Raw genomic sequence first — 18,696 nt, 5'->3', positions numbered from 1 at the left:
TGTAACTGGCAACATCGCTATATAAATGTTAATGTACAACATCCAAAAACTCTTCAGATATTCTATCGCCAAACAGCAGTACTTAGTATTTTTGCGTTACGGTTTGAAGGGTGAGTGAGCCAGTGTAACAGGCACAAGGGTCCTTCGTTCCCAAGGTTGGTGGTGCATTGGCGATGCGAGGAATGGTTAATACTTCGCCAATGTCTATGGCTATTTACACTGGTGGTAGGGCTTTGTGCAAGCTCGTCTGGGTAGGTACCACCCACTCATCAGATATTCTACCGCAAAACAGCAATACTTGATATTGTTGTGTTCCGGTTTGAAGGGTGAGTGAGCCAGTGTAATTACAGGCACAAGGGACATAAAATCTTAGTTCCCAAGGTTGTTGGCGCATTGGATATGTAAGCGATGGTTGACATTTCTTACAATGCTAATGTCTAAGAGCGTTGGTGACCACTTACCATCAGGTGGCCCATATGCTCGTCCGCCTTCCTATTCTATAAAAAAAAAAAAAAAATTTGGTGGTGATCCATTGAGAGGCCCATTTGCCCTTCCTTCTACATATATGTATAACATAAAAAAATAATTGTAGTATTAAATGCAAATAGTTTTTGAAACCGATTGCCTTAACGTCGATAGCTTTCATGATATAGGTATGTACTACATATACGGGGTATATTATGTATTTAGAATTATATAGCTTAGTATATACGAGATTGTTTTATTCTCAATATCAATGGCGTAAATTGTCTTATATACTCGCTATCCCTTTCATCTCGACAAAGAAGGAAGATGTTAATCATCGATTTTAATTTGGGATTTTTTTTCGTATTTAAGTAAGACGCGCGTCGCCAGTTAATTTTAGTGCAAATAGATAAACTAATCGAAGATGTCGTTTATTTTGAACACGTGGTGTGACATTCTCCCTTAGGATTACGGGGAGGCATTACTTGAAACTATTGTAAGCCCTCTTTGTATTTATTTGTGGGTATAGAGACACGTGTTCTCGAAACTTCGATTGGAATTTTGACGTTTAATAAACAAATTATTTTTAAGTAGCTTCCATTTAATATAACAATACGATTTTTTTATTTTTTTTTCGATTAAGCATTACAGAGTCTCATTGATTATTTTAAAAGATAAACATTTATCTAGAACTGTTTTGCACAATAACTGAAGCACTGAAACGGATATAGATTTGTTTCTTTTTTTTTTAAATAATGTGTATTGTGTATATTCTTATAATGTAACATATTGTATTATCTTTCACGGAATATTCGATATCTGATTTCCTCCCTCGAACGGGGCGATTTCGGAAGGAACGTTCAATCTACCGTCGCTTCCGCCGGATACGATCCCCCTCAAATTTAAAACCACCCTCCACGTAACCACCTGGCACTTTAAAAGTGCCCATGTGTAGTGTAATTGCGATTGAGATTTGAGATGTGGCCTTTGCTAGAATTCTGCAGATGATTTTTTCTGATTACGGTTACTTTAACAAAGATAGTTTATCATTTGCAAAGTTATTAAAGGACATTTTATAATAAAAACAAAACTTTATATTAGTTATTATAATGAGAGTTCACCTTACCTTCGTTGTTTTAATTAAATATTTACAATTAATTACTTAGTACTCAGTTTTCAAGTCGAGTTGTAAGTATTTAAATACGATTCGTTCTATCAAAATATATTATATATGACCGTTAAAATCTTGTATATAAATAATTGTAAATACTAAAATTAAATGTTATATGTATAAAATTCTATTACATATTTGGTATAGTGAAAGGATGTTTGTCGAAATGGCGGGAAATCGATGTCTCTAACTGTTATGTTGCGCGCGAATATGAAAGAAAAAAACAAAATGGCGTTTATCGTTGTGATCTATGAATGCGCTCGCGTTACACTTCCGTACTTAACGCCATTAAGCACTGAGGACACGTGCGGTTCCGCTTGGCTGGTGGTGGGTGGTATTTAAATTGTACAAAGACGAGGGAGACTAAAAGAATGTAAAACAATTTTTTTTTAATGAATATAATCTAAATAATTCCGTTCGATTTGGCTCTGATAAACACTTCTGAGTTGTTATGCTATATTTAATTAAACGTTAAGTTACCACAGGAATGTCGAGTATCAAGTAGAACCGGCAAGAAACTCGACAGTCAATCATAATGATGAAATATACGTATTTGAATGCTAAAACAAAGATGGCGTCACTTATAAAATAGATTTTAATTTTTATATGAAAATAGAACGCTTAATTTATATGAGTTTCGAAATTTGAAATTCGTACAAATTAATTTCGCATCTGTTGTCAAAATTATATTCCAATTTCAAAATTTCGATACTTTCCCGCAAGATGTTTAAATAATAAGTACATAGAAGTTCTTAATAAAAATCTATTGAAAGAGCAAATGCTGGGGCAAGCTGTCACACATCTGCCGCGCAGGTGGACGTAAATGCAATAGGGGGACACCTGTAGCCCTTAACCACTTGACTTAAGAACTAATATCGCTTGTATTTATCGTCGAAAACTACATAAATTATTAGACCTTATGGCTATTATATTAAGAAACGTACGTTAGTCTTTTCGTATATCAACTTACGTATATAACTTCGAACTACGTGTAATATTTTTTTTTAAGTTTGCATTTATTTATTGGGGATTGGAATCGTGTTAATTGCCGCATGTTGCCGATTATTTATTTCATATGTTGGAAGATTTGAGATTGAACAGCTGCTTATATATATAATGTAGACCAGCATAGGTTTTATTTATGTCAAACTTGACTGTCTTCTGTTAAAGTTTCAATAAAAATATCCTCTTAAAGCAGATATACACAGGAAGCCATTAATTTTTTTTTACTATGTTTTATTTATTGTTTTAATAAACAGCTAGACAAAAGATTAAGGCGTTTTTTTTGTCTTTAATTTTATGTTTTAAAATTAGAAGGTAATTAACGATGTTTCTCTCGTTCCAGCGCCCCGCACGTCCTGCACCGGCGGTACTCCGAACAACCTACCGCCGCTCAGCTTCCACGCGGTTCACGGTGAAAATGTCCGCGTGTCACGCGATGGTGCGACTGCGAGACGTGTCGAGTCGTTTTGTAAGGGCGTCGTGTTCAGCGCTAGACCCGTTAGGGTGAATGAAAAAGTAAGTCACCATAGACAAACTTGATGTTTTATTTTTTAATAGAGCGAAATTATTGTTTTAACTAAACGCCTAACAATGGTTATAAGTAAGGTCACATTATAACTCCAACTATATAAATATTAATGGAATGAAAATTTATGTACTGCTAACTTTTCTATTAGTTAATAAAACTTCGGTATAACAATATTACCGCTCCCCCCCCCCCCCATCGTAAATATTTCTACATATGCGGCCTATTTATTATTTTTGTTAGGACATTACCTAATTATTTTTTTCTATCTTCGTTAATATTATTATAAACTAACCACTAAATTTTCTTTCCAGGTGTGCCTCCGCTTTCTCGAAATGTCAAACAGCTGGAGTGGAGTATTACGTTTCGGATTCACCACCCACGATCCCACGACCCTAGCGCACGCACTCCCGAAGTACGCCTGCCCAGACCTGACAAATAAACCCGGTAATTGGGCCAAGGCTCTCGGCGAAAGGTTCTGCGAGAAGGACAATATACTGTACTACTACGTAAATTCCGCTGGTGATGTCCACTTCGGGATCAATGGCGAGGATAAGGGGATGTTTTTCTCAGGTGTCGACACACGCAGCCCGCTCTGGGCATTAGTGGATGTGTATGGCAACTGCACAGCGGTCCAATTAGCTGATCCAAGAGCCCCTAATCAAATTAGAAGATGCACCCAGAGCCCAATTTCTGAGGAAGATAGAATAATTAGTGGTATGCGTTCCATGACAGTTGAAGAAGCTCTACCGGCTCCTAGATTCCAAAATCCCCTGGTTCCACTGAGCCTTCACAGGACTAAGGGAAGGAATGTTCAGTTCATTAACGATAGAGGCATAGCCGCCAGGATTGAAGCGGAATTCTGTCAAGGATACGTGTTCACAGCACGACCGATGCGTCCAGGACAAACTATTGTTGTTCAAATCTTAGCAACGGAAACAGCATACGCGGGAAGTTTAGCGATCGGCTTGACGTCCTGCGACCCTGCAACCCTCAGACCCAGCGACTTACCGGACGATGCGGAACAGCTACTAGACCGTCCAGAATACTGGGTGGTTCGACGGGACGCAGCCAATGGTCTCCGAAGAGGTGACGAATTGGCCGTCACCTTGACCTTGGATGGAGAAGTTCGTGTCAGCAGAAACGGATCCAATCCGGTAACAGTGATGCACGTGGACCATACATTAAGGCTGTGGGCTTTTGTTGATATTTACGGAGCGACGCAGAAGGTGAGGATGTTGAGCTCACAAGCGATGCAAGCGCAGACTCCGCCGCAACAGTTGAGAGTACTGGCCAGTTCTGCAGCGCCGATAAACGCTGGAGCAGGTGGAACTGTGCTGGTCGTCAGTCTCCCGCCGCAGAATGGAGCTCAGAATGCAGCGAACCACCAACAGGGATTGACGTTGGCTAGTGCGCACTATATTGAGGTGAGTTGGGTGCCTTTCTGTCCAAAAATCTGAATTTAAAATCTAAATCTATGATCATAGTTTAGTTTTGAACTAAGCAATTTTAGGAGCTTGTTTCATAGTTTTAATAAACTATTTTCTTCATTACAGCCAATTCAAACAACGTCTCAACTCTGCTTGGCGGGTCTCCAATCAATCTCTACCCAAGCTCCATCATGCTCAGTGCCCCAACCGTACCGTCCCCGGACAGAAGGCCAATGCTCTTCCACCAGCCAAAACAACTCCAACGAGCAACTACAAATGCCAAACGGACTGTCTGAACCATTAAGACTCGACAGGATCCCCAATGGACCTTCCACTAGCCGACCCATACCATCTACCTCACACCATCAGCCAATATACTCTGTGATCGGAGAAGGAAACCTCACAGGCACAGAATGCACAATTTGTTACGAAAATCCAATAGACAGCGTGCTGTACATGTGCGGTCATATGTGCATGTGTTACCGCTGTGCAGTTCAGCAGTGGAGAGGGAAGGGTGGCGGTCAATGCCCACTGTGCAGAGCACAAATTAAAGACGTTATCCGCACATACAAGTCTTGATGTGTTTGTAATTCGTGTTGTCTAAAAGATGTCGGTATGATTTTCGCGCGCTTTTTGCTGTCAATTTGACGTTGACATCGACAAGCGTCCTGATTGAATGGTATGAATGATTGAACGGTTAGATTTGAATGAGTGTCGTAAGTAATTTAAGGTGAAAATATGCCAAAAATGCGTTCGGATACTCGACACAATATGATTTGACAATTTTAATATATTCGCTAAGGTAGCTACTCCAAAAAGTATGTATATAATAATGTTACGTATTTATGTGTACAAAAACACTGACATTAAGTAATTATAATTTGACATATAGAAGGTTTTTAAAAGTATTTTGGCTGTTATCATGATATGCGTTGTAATCATAATGGAATATATGTTAAACATAATATATGCATTTGAATAATTTAGTTTACGTAGTAGGCGTTTATCGAGTTTTTTAATATAACCTAAAATTTAAATATAAAATAGGTTATTTTAAACCTTGTAACCTTGACTTTTAACCATAATATACTTAATACAATGATAATCTATGACTTTCGTATGTGCAGTGAATAGACGAATAGATTTTTTTAATTGTTTTAACAATACGTTAATATTTATAATAATATTCATGTATTTTTGAAACAATAATTTTAAAAGAATAAATTATAAAACAAAAAGTCACATATGTCACTTGCATACGTCACTTTGACATTATAAGTAATTTTTTTTTAATATGTTATCTATAATTTACGGAGATAATATAAATAGATTGAGTTTAAATACGCGAGGCTAAATTATTTGTGTATGACGGTAGTTTTGCTAGGTATTAATAAATTATAGGGTTCCTAAGTTAGATTTTTTTAGGGCACACGTAGATATTTAGATAAGGCAGCGCTCATATTTTTCATTTCTAATTGTAACAATAGTGAACGAGGTGTGACACGTATATAAGTCTTATCTTGTTTTATAATGATTATTCGATTCACATTTTAGTATATTTATACAGTAAACTCCCGATTATCCACGGAATAGTTTTACTACAAAAGCGGATTAATTCCACATATACTTTAAAAGTGTTATATTTAAACTATAATATAAATACATTTTAATAAAATAAAAAAACAATAAATTTCTTAATTTAAAAGAACGCTAGCATGTTTTTTCGTTTTGTATTTTATTGTAATTAAAATAAGATAGTCGAGAGTTTATTGTAGTTTTGTCAATGGGCTGTCTTGTCTATTTATCTATGATAGTAGGCTGTAATATTACGTCCACAGATTAAAAATAGTCGGTGATAGATTTAAAAAGCATTTAATAATTTATATCATATCGTAATTATAATTTTTCTACTTGATAATGTTACCAGACCTCGGGAGTTCCTATTTGAACGATTTTCTTTCAATAGGTGATGCGATTTTTTAAATTTTAATATGGAATCATAGCATTTGATTTTATTGTTTATAATAATCGCATGACCGTACAATGTTTACTACATCAATGGAGTGTAAAGGTGAGGAGTATTCTTTCTCTTTCTCTCTTGTGGGGCTCAGTTATTTTTCGACCAGCCACCTAAAGGCATTCGAAATTTGATAATATACTATTACCTATAAAGTGAAATGGTTATACTCTACGGAATTCGTTATATTGATTACTGAAATACGCATTTTAATTTTTTGGATTCACAGATGAGATTCAGGGATTCTTGGCCTCCACACTCCATTATACATCTAATAATACTAAATTATCGTGCATATGACTTCAATTATACTTTTTCTTTGTATTTATAACTTTCGTTTACCTGTTCAAGATATCATAGATATCGAAAATAAATATAAAACTGAGAAGTGTGATATTACAGACCTACAGAAATGAAATATATGTCCTTAATTTCTAGAGAGTTCTCAAATTAGAGACTCTATTGCTCAGATCAACTTTGTACTGGTCTGTAGTATCACATACGGTATACTGTGTGTTATGTTCACAGCAAAAAATGATCTGATATTTAGCGAATATCGGCCCGTAGATGAAGCGCTATGGCGCTGTGTTGCCAGTGCTAAATATCGAGCATCAAAACGAAAATCGTTCAATACGAAAAAAGTTCTATAGCTTTAAAATTCTAAATGAAACTCGGTATTTTATTGAATATTACCATTCCTTACTTGCTCAACCTTCTCAATTCTATGATGCATATCATAACTTACGTAGCGATGACGCCATTTTGGCGGGAAAGAGGGGACAAGCGATCTCTTTGTGTTTGTGGCGTTATTTCTATGTAATATTGTCCTTAACATATCTTTACTGATTAAATGGCATTCTCTTTTGTTTAAATCATTCCTATTTAGATCTTTTTCTTTTATAATAATTACCAATTTTATCGTACCAAACATTTGCAGCCAGTTTTGTCTGTAACAATTTGTTTAAGTATCCTTGTAAATTGTTTCTGTACAATTCTAAATTTGAAAAATATTTTTCAAATATAGAATAGTATGGTTGGTGTTATTAAATGTAACGTATTTATTTAATATATTTAAGACAGTTTTAAGCACTTTTATACCAAAACAGTGTGACCAGTTTATTGATTTTTTTTTTATTATATAATACTAATTAAAAACGCGACTATGTTTAAGTATAATATAATTAATTAATTTGTAAATACATATAATCGAATGATCAATATTGGTACATGTTTGTAAAAATAAGTTTGAAATGAAACTTGTATTTTTTAATACTGATTTTGTCTCTTTCGCGTTTATAAGATTAAAAGTGTGTGAGCGAGACATTATGATTTGGTTAACAAAATTAATTATAAACGTGTACCAATATGGCATTTATGTGATAATCGTAATTTTTCGACATTTCTTTTCTGTTTCCCTTCGTCTTGTGTATAGCGTTGTCATCTAGTCGTTAATTTATTATATTTTGAATCGAGAAAAAATTTCATTTGATTAAGATGTTGGAATTTAGATAAGTTTTCAATTAAAATGGTTATTGAAATTTTTTAGTGTTTCTGTTCACCCCATCCTCTAATGAATACTGAGTTAACATTTGTAAAATAAAAACAATGTGGCATAAATCTGAGAAAAAGAGATAAAAATTTAGAATAATTATTTAAATAATTTTTATACATTGTAAACAAAAAAAAAGTCAAAACAATATTTTTAAAGCAGTCGTATATCCCTTTAATTTATTGAAAAGTTTCAAATTTATTTACTGAATATTAATATAAAAAAGATCGATTATATTAAAAATTTTCAATCCATAAATATATGATTTTTTTTTACAAACAATAAAGTGCTTTTGATTTAAAGATGTCTTCGGTTTAAAAGTGTATTTCTTCAGCCATTTTAGCTGATTAATTGTGAGCAAAAAATAAGTTATTATATATAATATAAAAGATGAGTTATTTATTATAATTTAATACATGACAGTTATTTGAGAAAAATTATAATTTGAACTATAACAAGCAAACCGCTTTGAGTTCCGCCTATTTTAAAAAAATATATTTTCGCAAAATAACAATACTAAGGAAATTAATTGATGCATTTAGATGAGAAAAACAACCTTATATTATAATATGTAACAAATATATTTAATAAAAATAGTTAAGATATTTCAAGACGTAAAACAACAAAACGATACAATTTATTTAATTTTCCCATTAAAACTGAGTTCCATTCAATTCCATCTTTCACTTTCTAATATTTGGCGCTAGTAGCGTGGAATAATTCAACGAAGTTACCTCAAATATACTTTATTTTATTTGAATAAAGCTTAAAGTGCATTAAAATCTTAGCATAAATGTTTGATGCGCGTATCCGAACGCAGCGTGATTTATTTTGTAGAGCGTCAGGATGGATGTACTTTTGCCTTGTTATTATTGAAATATTGTATAACCTTTTATTTTTATGTTTCGCGTCTATTTTACAACATATACAATAAAATTAACTGTAATCATCTATTGAAATAACATTTCTGTGTGTCAATTTGTGCATCAAAGTGAAATAAAAGCTAAACATCGGTTAGTTAATTCAAAACAACACTAAACGAAAAATTAAATTAGTTCAATGTTCCGAACTTACTTAATAGTGGCATGTGCTGTTATTTCGTGAGATACGATTAATTGTGCGGATTCTTTTATGAATAACAACGCCATTTTGATTCGTTTTATAAGTTAACATCGTTGTGTTAAACAATTTTGAAATTTAATTTTGAACAGTAAGTATACAAAGGTTTCTATATTAAATTTATAACAGTACTATGTGTGAATGCCCTGATTGTTATTTTAACCAGTTCATTGTTAACTATGTATTGTTTTTGAATCATTACTATCTATTTGTTTAACACCGTGAAATTTAAACGATTTCAAGCTTTTTTTTGCATAAACCATCCCATATCATAATAATTTAATAAACGTTTGAAATTCATATTTTTGTAATCGAATATTGCTTTTAGAGTAAAATAAGAAGTTGTTACGATGATATTTAAATATATGTTTGTTCACATTTGTTCTGTTTAAAAGGATATTTTATACCGAAATTACGTATAATGTACTTTCGTTTTAATTTACAGATGTTTTGTGTCCAAGAAAAAGATTCACCTCACTCAGAACCCTTTAGAAATTCAGATAAAGATCCCCTGAACACACAATCAGAATCTAGTGATGATGAACCAGACCCGAAAAGACTTAAGTTCTCGAGTCCTGATCTTAATCTCCAAGTTTACCAGATACCAGCCTTCAATGCACCAAAGTCGTTATCCATATACCCGACAACACCCACCAGTACACTTCCAAAATTCGTTAACAACCCATTAAACTTGGCAAATCCATTAGCATTTGCAACAAGTAATTTGCACAGTAATAACATTGTAAAGAATTTGCAAAATCGTTATTCATTACCCGCAAAATTGACTATCACCCCAGTCACAAAGGGCGTATGTGACGGTGAGATCGTGAGATACAAAAAAAATGGTGAAATAGCTAAGAAGCGAGGTCCTCCGAAAGGCTATAAGAGGAAACCAAAGGATTTGTCGCAGAGCTTTTCCAATGGAGCTTTATTACAGGTAAAATATCCAACAAATTGCAGGCAATTGCTTAGACATGTACTATATTCCATCAGCAGGAGTTAAGATAAACAAATCTTAGATTTACTATTTCATGCGTTTTGCTAATAGATCTGATATATGCACTACCATAATCTTATAAAACCATAATATATAAAGGCAAAATACCACTCAAGATGAGATCTCCTGTACTATCTGCATGATTAACTTGAAATTTGCCCTAGTTACTCCTTCCCCGACGTAGACGCTCAGTAAGAATGGATTTTACACGAATCCTATTCAAAATACATTTAACATCTATCTACCCGTGCCAAGCTGGGACGATAAGCTACACACTATTCCACTGAACTAATTATAATCATTTAAATCTTACTTCCAAAGATAATAACTTTATCAACATGCAAATTGCTATTTTTTCACAAACCCATCGTGATGGGCCGATTGGCGTGGTTGGTAGACACTTGCCTTTCACGCCGAAGGTTGTGGGTTGCATTCCCACCCAGGACAGACATTTCTGTGCATAAACATGTCTGTTGGTCCTGAGACTGGATGTAATTATCTATATAAGTATGTATTTACAAAATAAAAGTAGTATATATAGTATATCAGTTGTCTGGTTTCAATAGTACAAGCTCTGCTTAGTTGAGGATCAGATGGTCATGTGTGAATAAGGTCCCGGGATATTATTATATATATAACAGATTATCACTTAGATCACGGACAATGATAACTTGTCAATACTAGTCCAAATTTCTTTATGTTTTACTCCTCCTGTCATTGGCTTGGCTACATGTTCGAGCAATAAAATATTTTTAAAACATGAACACTAGACGACATGTGACACCTTTTGTTCTGAATTTAAAAGCTAGCTTGTATGTCTTGAGAGTCGATATGTCAGAATTGTGTGCACTTTTTCATATAAATTTTATAACTAGATAGATTTGAGGCTTTTGATGTATATATGTACAGTTCCATCATAATCTATTAGTAAAATAATGAAGATAAGAATGGTTTTTTTATTTTTCATGTCGAGTCTTAGGAATCTGAGAATGTCTTTAGTTCTTCTTTGTCGGCTTCTTTATAGTGGAGACAGCAATGCATATAGTGTTGTCTCTTTTCCCCTTGGCATTGAAATGCAAGTGGAAACAACAAGCTGATGAAATATACTTCTTTCAATCTTTAAAAAGTTGACTGTTCTGATTTTTAATCATATTTGTAATTGCAGGCACAAAACACGATTCTAACGAGTCTGTTAGCAGCCACGAACACAACGTTGACAACATTGACCGCCCCACCGATACCACCAGAACCTGCCCCCGAAATAAAATTACCACCAGGTAAGAATAACATTGTTTTTATGAGTCCTTCATTATTAATTAATATGAACAATGCGATTCGTCATTTTAATTTATATAATTTGTTAGGCCGATATGGCCAAGTGGTTAGAACGCGGGAATCTTAACCGATGATCGTGGGTTCAAACCCGGGCAAGCACCACTAAATTTTCATGTGCTTAATTTGTGTTCGGGATGGATGCGGACTGCCCAAGATCGGGATGGTTGGCGTTCTATGGGGGAGGCTTTCGTCCAGCGGTGGACGGCAAAAGGCTGAAAAAAAAGGGTTTATAATTCATCTCGTGCTTGACGGTGAAGGAAAATATCGTGAGGAAACCTGCATGTGTCTAATTTCGTCGAAATTATGTCACACGTGTATTCTACCAACCCGCATTAAAGCAGCGTGGTGGAATATTAATAATTTTACTGGTGGTAGGGCTTTGTGCAAGCCCGTCTGGGTAGGTACCACCCACTCATCAGATATTCTACCGCAAAACAGCAATACTTGATATTGTTGTGTTCCGGTTTGAAGGGTGAGTGAGCCAGTGTAATTACAGGCACAAGGGACATAAAATCTTAGTTCCCAAGGTTGGTGGCGCATTGGCTATAAGCGATGGTTGACATTTCTTACAATGCCAATGTCTAAGGGCGTTTGGTGACCACTTACCATCAGGTGGCCCAAATGCTCGTCCACCTTCCTATTCTATAAAAAAAAAAAAAATAAGTTCCAAACCTTCTCCTCAAAAAGGGAGAGGAGCCTTCGCCCGGCAGTGGGACATTCACAGGCTGACAATACAGACAATGTAACATAATAATGGTTAAAGATTTTTCTCCTTTTTAATTTATTTTTTCAAAACAGTAATGATTATGATGATAGATCGGAGTGTGTACGAAACGATTTGCTTCCTCGTTTCTTATTCCAGACCTTAGCTATTCCGACCACCTTTTTCCCCACCACCTACAATATGGGTACCTTCAAGTCAAGAGTTAATAGGCATCTTCATGTTTACAGGCACAGAATTAATTGAAACCCTTCTCGATCCTGAAGACTGGTTTCCAACCGAACCATACCGAATGGTTTTTAGTCGAAAAAAGAATCCGAAGTGGAAAAATTTTCCGTATCGTTGCGAACATTGTTTTAAGGTATGTTAAATAATCACAATGACAGACATAATAAAAAATGACAAATCGATTTCTTATCTCTAAGGTAAAAATTAAAAATATATAATATGAAATAAAATTGAGAACATACAATGACAAACACACACACACACACGTACACGCACACGCACACGCACACACACACACACACACACACTCACACACAGAGAGAGAGAGAGAGATCTATAAATGGTAGTACTATTCACTTCTATTTCGAACTCTATGTTTAGAAAAGAAACTTAACTTCATTTGAAAAGTATTTTTTTAATTAATTATCGCGTTTATTGATATCGTTTCAATTAATAAAATCAATAAAAGCTTAGTGAATCGATTTTTATATTATATTTTATACCAATAATATCCACATTAGCTCACATTCAAATAAAATTTGTATGTAATTTCAGGGCTACAGAGTAGTGTCGACCCTCGTGAGCCACTCAGCGGAGCGCCACGGTTGCGTGCCCAAGGACCTCGCGATACCCTGCCCGTGTTGCCCCCACGTGTCCCTTCGGAGAAAACAACACAAGAAACACTTGGAAACCCATGAAGGCAAACGGCATAGGATATTCTGTCCATACTGTCTGCCGCCATGTAAGTATTTTGTTTTGAGCTTGTATTTGTATATGTATTATATATTTCTATCATCAGCAGTGTTCTGATTTTTTAATTAAGAGAAAGGTTTAATATTTTTTTTAATATAAAAAATATATTTTTTAAACAGTTTAGGATTTGGCTGTCTATATTTTTGAAAAAGTAAATTTGTTAGTTATTAGTTTTCGTTTAATATATTTTTTTATTATACTGTCGGCTTAAATTCTTGCATCGCACGTTTTCGACAGGACACTAAGATTTCTCAATAGGCTTTTCTACTGAGATATCTTTTAAATGAGATTTATGAGATTGTGAGCGCATGAGCCGAGATGGCCAGTGGTTAGAATTCGTGAATCTTAACCGATGATCGTGGGTTCAAACCTGGGCAAGCACCACTTAAATTTCATGTGCTTAATTTGTGTTTATAATTCATCTCGTGCTTGACGGTGAAGGAAAACATCGTGAGGAAACCTGCATCTGTCTAATTTCATTGAAATTCTGCAACATGTGTATTCTACCAACCCGCATTGGAGTAGCATGGTAGAATAAGCTCCAAAACTTCTCCTCAAAAGGGAGGCCTTAGCCCAGCAGTGGGACATTAACTGGCTGTTATTGTTGTTGTTATTGTTGAGCGCACTTGTGATTTCGCACACACTCAAGCACTATAATATTTCCTGCGCAGATAAATGGTTAATAATAATAATAATATCCTGGGACATTTTTCACACACGCCATCTGATCCCAAATTAAGCTTGTACTATGGAAACCAGACAACTGATATTACATATACTACTTTTTCTTTTGTAAATACATACTTATATAGAAAATTACACCCAGACTCACGACAAACAGACATGTTCATGCACACAAATGTCTGTCCTGGGTGGGAATCGAACCCACAACCTTCGGCGTGAAAAGGCAAGTATCTACCAACCACGCCAAACGGCTCGTCAAATAATAATATATTATAATAATGGTAGTCATGTCCAGAATCTGTCAGGAAGGCAACATCGTCGTCTATAGGCCATTAGGTGACCCATTAGTACGACTCAATCGATCAATTAAACGAATATTGAGCAAGACTCCAGTTACTTATTTCTACTATCTGCAGAAGCCGAAGTACTTTGTATAATTTGTTCATCTGACATGGTTAGTGTGCACGTGAGGTACGGTCGAGTGTTCTCATTACCGACTCACGATAAGTCATGTAACTGTCAAAGCTTCTTATGTCACGGTCAGTGTTGCCATTAGTCGTACACGAGTCAAACTAAGACTATATAATAAGTATTATTTATACTCTAACATATATATACGTATTTTTTTACAGCTGATAAATCGGAGCCCTATGTGAAGGAGTCTGTCAAATATCCATTTGACAAATTCCCCCAATATTGGTATGCATCAGAAGAGTCCCTCCGTCTCCACAAGAAGAGAAAACATCCGTACGCCGCCATGTTTAATTACAACTGGTTCTACACGTGGGGTGATATTGCGCCGAACAGCTAAAACTTGGTCATTTCCTAAAATGGTAGCTTCCAACTGGCAATGGTAGAAAATCGGTACAAAATGGTAGCTTTTTATAATTTTACGGTGCATGTGTACATTGTATCACAATTTTAATATTTCCTTTTGTCAAGAGATTACACGTTTAATAAGACCGGTAGGTTTAATAAAAACGCCTGAATAGTATTAGTATTTTTTGATGTAATTTATACACGTGGCAACACTAGCCTTTCTAGTACTTATGATTAGATTTAAACGTAGAATAAGAACTCCGATCAGACGTCCCAGTGTTGCAATATGAAAGAAAAAGACTAAACGGGAAATATGGTCACAATATTTTTAATGTGTGTATATTTTTGTACGATCAATTTTATAACAAAATCAACAGAAAATGTGCCTTCGATGGTTAAGACAAAATTTCGACATTCCATTTTTATATATCATTATTGACAACGATTTTTGAAATATATTTAATTTTTTAATCTATGTATTTATTCGATAAGAAGCCTTTATTATAGACTTTCAACATTAATTACCTATTAACGGTTTGTAAAAATATACCTCAGATCTGAGATAAAAAATAAATTCAGTGGATTCATTATTTTATTCAAGAAACAATTCATTTAGAAATAACATGATAAATAACAGACAGAATATATATATATATATATTCTGTCTGTTTGTCACATATATATATATATATGTGTGTGTTACCGCATAATTGTAAGGATAGTTTATAATATAACCAGATTTTAAACTCAAAATATTATATAATGGACCAATTTGAGTTTGTTTGCTTAACAAAGTTGTGATGGCAAACGGTCACCATCACCCTAGACCAATGTTATTCCTTACATTGTCATGTACTGTCTTGTGCCTGTAGTTACACGGGCTCATTATGGACTAATTTGGGTGGTAGCTCGTAGGTCTGCTTGAATGCAGATTACTGATGGTAGGGCTTTTTGCAAGCTCGGCTCAAGTACCACACACTTATCAGATATTCTACCGCAAAACAGCAGTACTCGGTATTCTTATGTTTCGGTTTGAAGGGTGAGTGAGCCAGTGTAATTACAGGCACAAGGGACATAACTTGTTAATTCCCAAGCTTGGTGACGCATTTTCGATGTAAGTGATGCATAACGTTTCTTACAATGCCAATGTCTATGGGCGTTGGTGACCACTTACCATCAGGTGACCCATATACTCGTCCGCCTACTTACTATAAAAGAAAGATGATGTTTTAGCCCAGCAATGGGATATAGACCACATGTTTCTTCAATTAATACACCTTATAATACCAACTATTAATATAATACAAATTCATGGTGACACATATATATATATATATATATATATATATATATATATATATATATATATATATATATATATATATATATATATATATATATATATATATATATATATATATATATTTCAAAATTTCGATGTCAATGATATTGTACACTGTTACGCTAACCTAGTATCTAAGGATATATACTTTAAGATTTATTTTAAGTTAATTTTTATTAGTGTATATACGAAAACTCAGATGTTTAGCTTGGTCTGCGCAATGTTCAATATAAGAATGATTAAGAAAATTTCGTTTAAACATTATAAGGTGGAAATGGTTTTATTATTTATATAACAATGAAACAAATGACATTTGTAAATGGATTACAAGTCTATATGGATTGTAATAGAATTATCACCGGTTCAGTATGTAGATTTTACATATATAAACCGGGTAGGTACTCAGAAGTTACTATACAACTAATTAAGTTATATTTACTGGTGGTAGGGCTTTGTGCAAGCTCGTCTGGGTAGGTACCACCCACTCATCAGATATTCTACCGCAAAACAGCAGTATTTGTTATTGTTGTGTTCCGGTTTGAAGGGTGAGCCAGTGTAATTACATGCACAAGGGTCATAACATCTTAGTTCCCAAGGTTCGTGGCGCATTGGCGATGTAAGCGATGGTTAACATTTCTTACAATGCCAGTGTCTATGGTTGTTGGTGACCACTTACCATCAGGTGGCCCATATGCTCGTCCGCCTTCCTATACTATAAAAAAAAATTAGTTAATTTAAATATCAACAATACCTTTTACATGCAATTTTAGCACCATTTTAAAAATCTAATATATATATATCGTAGGCCATGCTGTACATCTCTGTTCCACGAACAAATGTACAAATGATATACCAGTATTTTTTATATGAATATTGATGCATTTAATGAACTTAGCGATTTAGTATTAATACAGTTTAGTTTGATGAGGCCTTTCGGTTTTTGTCCGTGACGTCATTTCCGGGATAGAAGCCTATGTGTAAAATAATCTCGATTCGTTTCTCCGTTGTTGTGTGAAAAGACATAGTGACAAACATACTTGCGCATTAATATTATTAGTATAAAGAAGGACTTAAACTAAAAATATTAATGTTTTTTGAATTTAGAACTATTGGTGCGAAAAGCGCGGGAAAACAATAAATCGAACGACCAGCAAAAAAATAAAAAATACACGATTTTTTAAAATTTAAATAAAGAATAAAATTTGTCAAACTAAACTGTTTATATATTATAATAACAGTACTATAACCAAAACAATTCAGTATTATATAAATAAGCATATTATTTTCCATAAAGAAATCAATGGTCTTTCAAGCGGGTAATTTTATTTCAACGTAAGTTTTTTTTTTTTATAAGATACCTATCATACTGTCATCTTGTTTTAATTGATTTTAATAAGCATGTACTTGCTTTATAAATACAAAAGTTCGGCCGCTGTAGATTCGATATATAAACATAAACGGTTGACATAACCTTGTAACGTTTTATATGGATTTTAAAAATTAAATTTATTGCCAAATTATATCATATATAAATAAATATTTTTATCGTAAATTCGCAATTTCAAAGTTACATTGTTAAGTTACTGAACGATCAGGAACGGCGTCTCTCCGTTCCGTTTAAAAATCTTATCAAAAATCTCATGTGCCTGCTCACTCATTCACCATTCAAATAGTTTGTCGGTGTAATGTTTGGTGAATAATATTTAATCAAATCGGTTAGCGGTTTCAGTCAATGTAAGGCTGTTTACACGAGCTGCTGTAAAAATAGCGCCATCGGTCGAAAAACGTTTCGAGTAAACGCGTTATATAAGACGACACTGTGTGTAAACAGCCTTACAGCTGTAGTTAGGTAAAAATAATCAATATTCTTCCTTGCTATATTAATATATTTTCTTCATACCTATGGGTATGGTATTTTATCTATGGTTGCTATCAATAGATTTGTCTATTGTACATTTTTTATCGTCGCCATTATGTAAAACGTATTAATTTGAAATTGAGGCTATATTTGTATAATTGTAGACAAATGCTTCGTCCAGTACATTATATTTTAAATACAATCGATAATTTAAATGTGTAATGTGAATTCGTTGTGTCAAATGACACTGATCCAAACAAAGTGCGGGAAATAAAAAAAAAAAAAAACGACGCGTAAAAGCGGGAAATACTAATATGATAACGAATGGGCAGCAATGCTTTTAGAACTCTGAAAAGTTGATACGTTATTTTGTTGCGTGTGTCCTTTAGATGTTACAATTATTATGACCAATGTCGCGTAACACTTTCTGACGTTTCGCGACAGTCAGCTGTTTGATTATGTACTTTATTCTTAAATAAATAATCATTTAATTTATTTTGTATTGTACTTTGAAAATGAAACAAATAATGAGACTTATTTTGTAATACTCGTATTGAGATCACGACTATTAAATAAATAAATTTGTAATGACTTTTGTAAATAAATATTTTTTTTTTAATATTCACTGGTTTTATTTTGTTCCATGTATGTTGCCATTATTCTTTTTATCTTATTAATAT

The 18,696-nt window shown here is 34.0% G+C and overlaps 2 protein-coding genes and 1 long non-coding RNA gene across 5 annotated transcripts in view; all 3 read left to right on the top strand.

Annotated features, from left to right (window-relative positions):
* Window positions 1–8,143, top strand: part of LOC126779485 (protein neuralized) — a 41,569-nt gene extending 33,426 nt beyond the window's left edge. For all 3 annotated transcript variants that reach the window (XM_050503498.1, XM_050503496.1, XM_050503497.1), the window contains exons 2-4: window positions 2,982–3,154; window positions 3,479–4,591; window positions 4,721–8,143. In XM_050503498.1, coding sequence (XP_050359455.1) covers window positions 2,982–3,154; window positions 3,479–4,591; window positions 4,721–5,173 — 1,739 coding nt within the window. In that variant the 3' untranslated portion in view covers window positions 5,174–8,143. The remainder of the gene's footprint in view (window positions 1–2,981; window positions 3,155–3,478; window positions 4,592–4,720) is intronic.
* An 898-nt stretch (window positions 8,144–9,041) lies between these two features.
* Window positions 9,042–15,248, top strand: LOC126779594 (uncharacterized). The gene is made up of 6 exons (XM_050503730.1): window positions 9,042–9,370; window positions 9,725–10,216; window positions 11,442–11,553; window positions 12,563–12,693; window positions 13,116–13,302; window positions 14,630–15,248. The coding sequence occupies exons 2-6, from the start codon at window positions 9,725–9,727 to the stop codon at window positions 14,806–14,808; spliced, it is 1,101 nt and encodes a 366-aa protein (XP_050359687.1). The 5' UTR covers window positions 9,042–9,370; the 3' UTR covers window positions 14,809–15,248.
* Window positions 15,249–15,527: 279 nt separating this feature from the next.
* LOC126779720 (uncharacterized) overlaps window positions 15,528–18,696 on the top strand; it is a 71,420-nt gene continuing 68,251 nt past the window's right edge. The window contains exon 1 of the long non-coding RNA XR_007670388.1: window positions 15,528–15,996. This is a non-coding gene — a long non-coding RNA (uncharacterized LOC126779720). The remainder of the gene's footprint in view (window positions 15,997–18,696) is intronic.

The sequence above is a fragment of the Nymphalis io genome, chromosome 29, assembly GCF_905147045.1.
Source record: "Nymphalis io chromosome 29, ilAglIoxx1.1, whole genome shotgun sequence".
NCBI classification, from domain to species: Eukaryota; Metazoa; Arthropoda; class Insecta; order Lepidoptera; family Nymphalidae; genus Nymphalis; species Nymphalis io.
This window is presented reverse-complemented; position numbering and strand designations above follow the sequence as displayed.